This window comes from Aythya fuligula, chromosome 3 (assembly GCF_009819795.1).
Source record: "Aythya fuligula isolate bAytFul2 chromosome 3, bAytFul2.pri, whole genome shotgun sequence".
Classification (NCBI taxonomy): Eukaryota; Metazoa; Chordata; class Aves; order Anseriformes; family Anatidae; genus Aythya; species Aythya fuligula.
Genome location: NC_045561.1, coordinates 21,059,909 through 21,070,121, shown reverse-complemented (window position 1 = coordinate 21,070,121; position 10,213 = coordinate 21,059,909). Strand labels below are relative to the sequence as shown.

Below are 10,213 nucleotides of genomic sequence, written 5' to 3'. Positions count from 1 at the left end.
TTCCTCTGCATAAGCCCCTTTCTAATTTGTCTGTAACTGATCTCTGCTCATCTGCTGTTGCTTGACTGGAAGGAGAGCGTACACCAGCTCCTATCCAAGATATAAACATAATTCTGCATGGAGCCATTTCCCATGCTTATGGAAACTAAAATGCCTTCTAATGGGGGTAGATACAGAGAAAACGAGATGAAACTACACAGGGACCAGGGGCACCAGCTGGTGTAGCGGGTGCTGTCATGCTCGCTGCCTGCTGCCCAGGACAGCTCTGGCCCACTGATCAAGCATTTCACCATTTCTCTGCGAGCAAATTAGATGCTGGCATATCAGCTATAAAATAGAGCAGGAAAAAAAAGCACCATGACAGTGCATTGTCCTTGCACCAATGTGAACTTGGGGCTGCCCCTGCCAGAAGCTGCGAGAGCGGTGTTTCTGTAACCCATCGCAAGGCCGGTCAGACCCACTGCGGGGTCGGCGTGTTTGTGAGGAAGGGAATGCACAACAGGGCGAGAAAAGAGGCAAACCGGTGCGCTGTGCCTTTGCTGTTTGGGGGTTCAGGTTGGCAATGAGGAGACATTTCTCCTCAGAAAGAGCAGTCAGGCGTTGGGACGGGTTGCCCAGGTGGTTGCCCGGTGGTGGAGTCACTGTCCCTGGGGGTGTTCAAGGAAAGGTTGGACGTGGTGCTTGGGGACATGGTTTAGTGGGTGACACTGGTAGAAAGGGGATGGTTGGACCAGATGATCTCTTCCAACCCTAAGCATCCTGTGAGGACGCCCTCACCCCGCTCCAACCCCCTTCCTGGCCGGCCGCGGCCACCCCCGGGGCAGCCCCCAGGACGTGACGCGAGTCCCCGCCCCGCCGAGCTGGCGCCGCCGCCGCCCCGCCCCGGTGCCGCGCAGGATGGCGGCGCTCAGCCTGACGGTGGCGGCGGGCAGCGCCCCGCTCGGTAAGCGCGGCCGGCACCCCGGGGCCCGGGACCCCCTCGTTCCCCCTCCGTCCCCTTCCTTCCATCCCCCCGGACCCTCCTTGCTCCTTCCCCATCCCCCGGGGGCTCTCGGGACCCCGCTCCCCGCCCGCTCCCGTCCTGCCGCGTGGCCGCCGCCTTGCATCATGCGGCCCTCGGCAGCTCGGCGGCCATCCGGGCGGCTCCAGGGCCGCGGGCAGCCCCCCGGAGGGCCGGGTCGGGGCGGCCTCAGCCCCGCAGCTCCCCGCAGGGCCTGCCTCGGCCCCGCAGCGTGACTCGTGCCAGGCTGCTGCCCCGCTCTGCCCCCGGACCGGGCTCCCGCGGCAGAGCGGCGCTGCAGGTCTCGCCCTCTCCGGTCTGTCCGTCTTTTATTTGCCTTTAAAACCCGAGAGCCGTCTTCGCAGCCTTCCCTGCTGTCGGGAGGATGATGCCTTTCACGCTCGTTCCGTGCCATTTCTCCATCTTGCCGCGTTCAGAGTGCGTTTTCTGCCCGCTCTTCGCCGTAGTTTATCGCTTGCTTCCTTGCTGTTACCCCCGGTGCGTTTCAGGCTGGGGTGCAAGCTGCAAGGTGCAGCCTCGAGGTGTGGCAGCACCGACGCTTTGGGTAAGGTTGCTCCCGGTTCCTGCTTCTACAGGCTCGATAGAGAAGATGTGACACAACACGAGCGATGCTACCATTAATTTAGGGGAATTGTTTTTTGTTTTTTAATGGCCGGTAAGTGTCACTGGAGATCTACTTGTGAAGATTATAGAATTATGTCAGAAATATTGCAATTTCCCGATGAAACGCTGTGGCAAGTGTATGTGTTGGGAGGACGAGCACACTCATCCTACTTGGTGTTACTCGTCATGGCTGTGCGCTGGGAAGAGTGTAGTAGCTATTAGTGTCACTAGTATTAATTACATAGCCGGGCGTGCACAATGCTCGTCGTTTTCAAAGCACTGCCATGCATGTTATTAAAATACCAAACGTGTCTCACAAGCACGTTGCATAAGTGTCGTCATCCTGACTTTCACGAATGGATTACTGTTAACGTAAGCTTAATGCCAGAAGGGTTTGCAGCCGAGGTGAGAGCTAGGGGATTCCTAGCTCCGGAGACTTGTGTTTGGGGTGGTGTATTTATAGCTTGCCACATCAGCTGCCTTGGGTGGTCTGTCTGTTCTCGTCAGGGAAGACGAAGTGCGTGGTGCACTGTGCAGACTGTAACAGGTTAGGTGCCTTTCCAGACCTAGCGCATAGCCCTTTGGCTAGTTTCCTTTAAGTAATACGTGCGTATGGAAAGCTTGCTGTCAGGACGTGCTTCTGAGCAGAGCAAAAGAACACCAGCTCCTCTACTAAGGCTCAGCAGGCTGGGTCTGGACCAGAGCCACTCCAGAAATAAGACAGCCAAGTTATCTCGGTGCTCTGTTTGAGCTATTGTATTGTGCTATAGAACATCAAGATCAGAGCAGGTTTGCATCAAACCACTACTTTGAATATGGACAGAGCTGTCTTCAAGTTGATGATATAGCCTAAAAACGTCAATAATTCTTTTATTTCTAGAGGCCATCCTTTACTGTCACTGATGAACTACTCTGAAAACCCTGTATAAGCTTCCTGTATTTGTCATGAATAGAATTCTATTGGTTTTGGATGGCTAATCATTTCATAAACATTAAATCAGGTTAAAAATAGTCTCATCCATGTTCAGAAAGTACTGGTATATTCGATAATTGATCTCTTTTGATGCATTTGTCAGGGCTGTGGTGGTGTAAGTTTCTGTACTGTTAAAGGAAATTAATTTGATCATGCTCTCTTTGCGTTCTGGAGGACAGGACTCATTTTTACAGTACCCTTAGGAAGCAAAATGTATTGCTGCTGACAATTGCTGAGCTCACTGCAGATTATTGTATGCTGGGCATTATCAATTTGAAGCCGTAGGGATTGCCAAGAATAAGAAGTCTCCTGTGTGTGAGATTGAACACTGATTTTTTTTATTTTTTTTTTTTTCCCCCCTGAGCAATCTTAATTGAAGGAGCCAGTTCTGGTGCTCTGTCCTATTTGATAAGGAATGTTACTGTATCGTTGTTCCTGTGAAATATATTTTTCCTGAAAGAAAGGTGAGCATGTTTTTCTCTTCCTTTTTAAAGGAGCTCTGCTGACGGTGGAACATGTGAAGAATGATATCAAAATTTCAGTGGAAGAAGGCAAAGAAACCATCCTTCGTGTATCTGAGTAAGTGACTTTGCATCTCTCCTTCTGGCTTTGGGTCAGCAGTTTTTAAAATCACGTGGTTTTAAGACTGGTGGTAACCTTTTCAGGTAGGAGAAAGAAAAGAATCGCTTTATTGATGACTGCATTACTGTTTTCTTTTTGTAGCACAGACAAAACATTTACAATATATCCTAAACTTCCTCTTCATGGAAAGAATGTATCTTATTTGCAGACACTTATGTCTCTTTCAGTCATTTATGTAGTACCTATCACTCTGTTGTTTAAATATTTACCTTTTTGATGTACCACCATTTACGAAAAGAAAGGCCATTTTATACTTCAAAAGAGTGGTATAAATGATTCCTTTGACGTGTACATATGTGATAGAATGAATTTTAAAGGTTTATATGACATTGCTTTGGTCTCACTCCTGCACGTAAGCAAATGATGTTATCTCAGAAAAGTGCTAACTAACTGTGCCATGCTATCCATTGTATCCATCTGCATCCTGTTGAAATACTTTTATAATTTTTTGTAGAAATCTATTGTCTGTCCTTTTAAAAGTTATCTGTCATTGCAATAAGTACTTTCAAGTTTGGTATGTGAGGGTGTTTTATATGATCTGTACAGAATTCTGATGCATATCAGAAATGCAGGCTAATTTTGTAAGTTTTGGGAAGCTGCATTGTAATCTTGGACTCTATATCATGTAAGGTGTCTGGATATAACAAGAGGTGTCCCAGTATCCTAAAAACCATTGACATATCCATGAAAATCTCTCATATTTGTAAGTAAGGGACAAATTCTGGCCCACGGACATTAAATTCTTAAAATATAACGATACTGTGATGACTTCAGTATCATTTATTTTAACTGTAGTTTTTGAGTACCTGATTGTTGTTTAGAAGAACAGTTGAAGATAATCTTTTATTCACAGACCTGCTCACAAACTCATGTTTTGTGAGCTGTTCCAGTAGAAGATACTGTTAAAATGTTAGACTTGAGCTCAAATGAGAGTTCTTTCCTTAATGTAATTTCTGTTCTTATACATTGTCTCTTGACCTATCTAGCAATGGTATTGAATTTGCAGTGTTGACAGCTACAGCAATGTGGCGGGGACTTAACTGGTACAGCATTAATAATTTTTAGTGCACGTTATGTGGGTTATAGAAAGTAGTAAGAATATAATGGGATACTTTTCAGTTGCCTGAGTGTTTTTTTCTTGAGTAGTCTTAGATTTTGAATTCAAACTCCTTTCTCAGTTTAGATAATGTGTATATGTATGTATATGTGTGTGTATGTATGAGAAGATATACATATACACAAGATATGCTCATACACATTTCTTTAATACATCAGGGTGATCTTGGAATATTATAAATTTATATAATGAGCTATGAAATAATCTGTTCCTCTATTCTATTAAATAATTTTATACTAATTTGCCTTCCTTCCACTGCCTTGCAAAACCACTCATTTTAGCTCTTATGGAAATGGTCAGAAACGTAAAGCAAAAGAACTCCTTTAGCTCTTTGGTCCCAGGCAAAAAAGGTCTAAATTCACAGTTCCATTGCATGGATTTTTTTGTGCATTAGTATCATCTCATTCCTGGCATTGGATTATGTTTCAGAAGTTATTCCAAACCTCAGAATTGCATTAATTTTTTCTTGCTCGGTTGTACCATCATTTTGAAAAAAATTGATTCTCTATTTAAAGTCAGTTAAAAGTGTATCTGTAACTTCAGAAGCATCAGCTGAATGCATACCTCAACTAATGCTTCTGGTAAATGGATTTCATGGCATCAATTCTGCTGAAGCTATCTTATTTTGGCATGACTTTAAATTCACTTGGGATATTACAGACTTTGATTTTTTTTTTTTTTTTTTGTGGGGGGACCATTAGTTGAAAAGGCTTGACCTGAACAAGACAATATTTTAATTGCTTTTTTTTTGGCCTAGGTAATAATTTAAAGTGCATTTAAAATCTAAATCTCAGCTAACTAGCTGAAATGTGGCTGTCAGCTAGTTGTCTGTAAAGTTTATCACTAATTTGAGGTGCTTAGTAGTATTTTAAAGGTTGTTTTTGAAGCCTGAGTTTCAAAATTTTGTGTGGCAATAGCTGTCAAACAAACCATTCTGCTAAGCATTGATTGCTTTCTGGAGTGTTCTGGTATACCTGCATCTATCAGGTAACAAACTGCAGTCCAGCTTTTCTGTTTTGTGTCATGAGCATGTACATGCTTCAGAGTAATGTTACTATTATGCTGGTATTTCTGACCTCTGCACAGAACCATTCTGTAGTGCATTTTAGAAATTAACTGAAATAATAATTTGGTAAACTATGTGAGTCTGTGGAGGTCAGTATTATCTGGAGAACTGATGGTTGTGGTGCTTATTTCTTCCAAAGCTTTTTCAGTAAATGTTAATAAAAATATTCACTTTTATGTTAGGCTATTTTGAAGCTAGGTTTCTGACAATATGCAGGTTTTAAATGCTATATATAGGATGGAGAAAGGAGATTAAAACACAGGAAGAAGTATGCTCTTCAGAGAGCCATTGGCCTCCAGATCTCTGAAGAATTATCAATAGCAGAATGGGGAAAGCAAGTCTGGGGAACAGAACGGGGAACAGCCAAGTCTGTTCAACAGAGGATGGTCTCTATGTAGTATGAATTGAGCGAAGTAAATGAACAGTTTTATTTTTTTCCCCTCTTCTGACTAGCCCTTAGAACCAGGGTGGAGACTGCTTTATTCCACTGCAGATTCTCTAGGAATCTTCTTCAAAGTCATCCATCATGTCTGAAAAGGAAAGAAAAGAGAATGGAGAAAAGAAAAGAATAAAGTCAATTTAGCTCCTTATATTCTGGAAAATATATAGCTCAAGTTACACATTCTGTCACATGTGAAGAACTTTATTTTCTTCATTTCTCTCTATTTAAACAAAATTGCTTTTTTATTAAGAGATTGTTGTTCCATCTGGTAATGGAAAAGTGAGTATCGATAAGTTCTTCTGCTAGATATTTTTTCTGGTGACTTGGAAATTTCTGTTTCACCCAGAAATTTTGTTGTTCTTTGCCTTACACTTGTTTCAACTATGTGTGTACAGTTGAGATTGGATTTAATATTATACCTTTATTTTGCCTCTTTCTTTTTTTAGAAATGTATCGTTTACTGATGTGAATTCAATAGCTCGTTACCTGGCTAGAGTTGCTAGTTCTGCTGGCCTGTATGGTTCAAACCTTTTGGAACACACTGAGGTGAGAAAGAATCATGCCTTCCCCCATTATTTGATTGTGATCACTCTTCTTTTTTTTTTTTTTTTTTTTTTTAAGGGTCTTGAATCTGTTCTGCATTTTATTATTAGGCTGAGTTTCTAATTATGTGGGATGCTGAAGGTTTTTTTGGGGTTATGTGTTTTTTTTTTTTTTTCTTCAATCTTGCTTCTGCTTAAAAGAGTTATAAACCTGAGCTTTGAAAGGGTTGCCCTTTCCTACCCCTGCAACAGCTACTCTTAACCTGACAATTCACTAACACAGGATACTTGAAGTTTTAAGATGATGTCTGCAGTTTTTTCAGCTCTGTTGCCATTGCTTACTACCATGTAACACCTCTACCATGTTACACTTCAGCGTAACACCAAAGAACACAGTATATGTACATGCTACCTACAGCAGCTACAAATTAGAAAATAATTGTTTAGCGAAGTATGTTATAACTTAAAGTATGTCACCGTGTAAAGTACTTGTGATTTGGTACTAAGTTGGTTTTTGCTGTATATGACAGATAAAATTCTGACCCTGATTTCATTCAGTGCTTGAGATCCAAGTTGGCTCCTTCTGGCTCAGGAATCTTACCACAGTGATGGGATGTTCCCTTATATAAAGTCCTATATTCCATAATGCTTCCCCAGTGGTGCCATGAAGGCACTGAACTTTTTTTCTCTCCCAAAGAGGGACTTCCTGGTCATCCTTCCTTACAGGAATTGTAAAAAGTTGTTATAAATTGTGGATATGGTGTGAAATGAGATGGAATTCTTCCTGACTCTAGCTGAATTTTAAGTTGGTGACTGGAACTAGTAGATGAATTGAAATTTATTTCCTCTGAAACCTGGGGAGGGAACAGAAGGACTTTATTCAACTCTTTTCTACAACCACTTGAAGCTAGTACAAATCGATCTTCATCCTGTATAGCTGGTCTTAAGGGAAGTGTTGTCTTTAGTATATTGCTTGTAAGGCATTAAAAAAGTTATAGTGTGTCTTGTGGCTACTTAAATTTTCTGCCCAAAACCTGTTTTAAAATTAAACCCCACAACCTCTGCAAACACACTTTTAAGATTGGTAATTCTGATAAAATACTTTACACTTCTGCACCTTTAAAATAATGCTGCACTTTGAGAAGTACATCCACAGCTGCATTTGTAGTCAAAATATTTTGGAACATAACTGCAAACAACTGAACTCAATTCTGTAGCAATGTAATTATGTCTGTGCCTGCCACGTAGGCTCAGATATTGGAAAGATTCTTTACACTGTTTATAGAACACTTGAATATGAAACAGGGACAGAGGATTGTAAGAGATGTCTCTTACAGAACTGAAGGATTCAATTTGTGGACGGAGCAATATATCAACCAAGGACCTGATTCTTATTTTTTTTTGAGTTTATGCAGCAAGATGTATTTCCTTTTATAGGGGAAAAAAAAAAAAAAAAAAAAAAAAGACTTTTGTGGGAAAGGTGGAAAGGAAATGAGGTGGGGTAGGTATTTGGTTTCTTCAAGCCTAAAAGGAACTGACACAGAGAAGATAGGGACTGAAGGGGAAATGGCATAATTACCCAGCAGCGATACCGGAATGATCAACTAGTGCACAAATGTGGTCCCTAACAGTTGGAGGATTGCCATTATTGTATACTGTATGTGATAAAATAAATGTTTAAGAACTACTATTTATTTTTCCAATGGGAAAAGTTTCAATTAAGTCAGTATAATTTCAGCAGTTTGAATACATCCTGAAGGAAGAAATTGAATTTAATCATTTAGTACAGCTCTGGGTGAATGTTTCAGTATATTTTATTTCAAATGTTCTTTATGCATCTGCTGGATTTAATGTCCAGTATATGTAAGACTAATATTCCAGTTAATATTTTCTGTTCGGCTATTAAGTGTACATTCAGATTTTTGACAAACTTTTCTCATTCCTTTACTAATTTTTAGTATCTCATAATATGTCCCTTAAAACTAGGTTGACCACTGGCTGGAGTTCAGTGCTACAAAGTTATCTACTGCCAGCCAGTTTCTTTCAGCAGTCCAGGAGCTCAACCACTGTCTATCTCTGAGAACCTACTTGGTTGGAAACTCGCTGAGTCTTGCAGACTTGTGTGTTTGGGCTGTCCTAAAAGGTACTGGTATATGTTCTCATTCTCATTGGTTTCCTGTCATAGTATAGCAGGAGTTCACAAATGTATGTATGTATGTTTGATAGTTAGTTTATTTATTTTGTGGTTGCTATTAGCAACTCTTAGCTTTATGCTAGAGTCTATACTGTCGTGCATACTGCTTTGGTCTACACATCACTAGAGATGGGAATAGTATGGACAAGGAACCCTTGGAAGTTTTTTGAATTTGTATATGTAGAAATTCACGATGTATTTATGAATGGCAATACTATTTTTAGCACAAAAACTTGTTTTGTGTTAACTATAATAATGTCGTTATTACCAGCTGCTTCTATAAGACACTTTTCCATGGGCCAAAATGTTGTGTTGCGTATTTGAATTTTGGACTACGAATTAAAATTGTATACACAGACTTTGCAGTTTTGTTACCTTAGCAGACTGCATTTCTTTGGTGATTAATTTGAGTTACTAAAAGATGTATATGTTACAGTTTGAAAAACTCTTCAGAAGATAAAACAAGCTTTGATGATCTGTCTTTATGGATTTGTTTTTTCATATTCTCTCAGATGTATGCCTAAAACTGATAAGTGCCAGTCCATCATTCAGTATGACAAAATTCCTCTTGAAAGTAAAATGCATGTTCAAGGGTAAAGGGTAGCATAATTCAGTAGTTTTTCAAAGTTATAGCTCTTGAGAGAGAACTGAAATGGATGCATTTCTTTTAGTGAGTCCTTTTAGTGAAGTTGCTCCTTGAATATTAGTGTTGGAATTGAGTCTTCAATAATAAACGGCAGTATTGACACATGCTTCACCCTGCATTTCTGTTTTGAAAATAAAAAGTTACTAATTTTGGAGTGAGTGATACAAAGAGAAGTGCATGCTGTGCAGTCTGCTGCACCTTGTGTTCTGCTGAATCCAAAATGAATGCACTACGTTTTAGGTTTGGAGGGAGTTGGCCTATTTAATATGGTTTAAAATGACTTATGTCCTTGTGGCTAAAAGTCTTTTCAGAAGAAGGAGTAAGTACATTTTAAAAAATCATAATCTTTTACTGGTCTTAAAAACTACTGTTGGTAATCATTCCATTTTGATAATTTAATAGCTTGAAAATTTTGTTTTCTAACAGACAATAACATCTGGCAAGAACAATTACAGAAAAATGAAGCTCCCATCCATGTAAAGCGATGGTACGGCTTTCTTGAGGTACAACAAACTTTTCAGTCTGTAGGAGCCAAGTGGGTTTCCAGTACACCAAAGATCAAAATGGTAAGCTTTACTCAGATCTTCTCAGGACAGTAGCTTTATTTGCATGAATATACTATAAGGAACTTTTTTTTTTTTTAACTTAGAGAATTAAAAGGAATTAGTTACAATGTAAACTATTATTTTGTAAACACATGTTTAAAAACAAACAAACGATTTTGTATTTAGAAGGGCTTGAGTGATGTAGTTCAAAGCTTAAATGGAATAATGTAAAAATGCCACCTCTGAGCCAGCACTGCTCTCTAGCTATATTGTTTCCTTTATCTAACAATGATTTCAAGCATCCTGATAGACCTGCAAAGTCTTTAATTGATAGAACTTGTTAATCAGGTTAAAAACACTGAGATAAACTTAGCTAGCAACTGTTTTCTTCTGTCTAGTAAATTAAACAACTTAGAGGACTC

General features: G+C 40.1%; 1 protein-coding gene across 5 annotated transcripts in view; it reads left to right on the top strand.

Moving 5' to 3' along the window:
- The first annotated feature begins 861 nt into the window (after positions 1 to 861).
- The window catches only part of EPRS1 (glutamyl-prolyl-tRNA synthetase 1), a 37,553-nt gene continuing 28,201 nt past the window's right edge, over positions 862 to 10,213 (top strand). For 4 of the 5 annotated variants that reach the window (XM_032185209.1, XM_032185206.1, XM_032185208.1 and 1 more), the window contains exons 1-5: positions 862 to 943; positions 3,092 to 3,176; positions 6,311 to 6,410; positions 8,393 to 8,549; positions 9,673 to 9,812. In XM_032185209.1, coding sequence (XP_032041100.1) covers positions 898 to 943; positions 3,092 to 3,176; positions 6,311 to 6,410; positions 8,393 to 8,549; positions 9,673 to 9,812 — 528 coding nt within the window. In that variant the 5' untranslated portion in view covers positions 862 to 897. Of the gene's footprint in view, positions 944 to 1,584; positions 1,677 to 3,091; positions 3,177 to 6,310; positions 6,411 to 8,392; positions 8,550 to 9,672; positions 9,813 to 10,213 lie in introns of those variants that run through there. The other variant, XM_032185207.1, reaches the window with a different exon arrangement.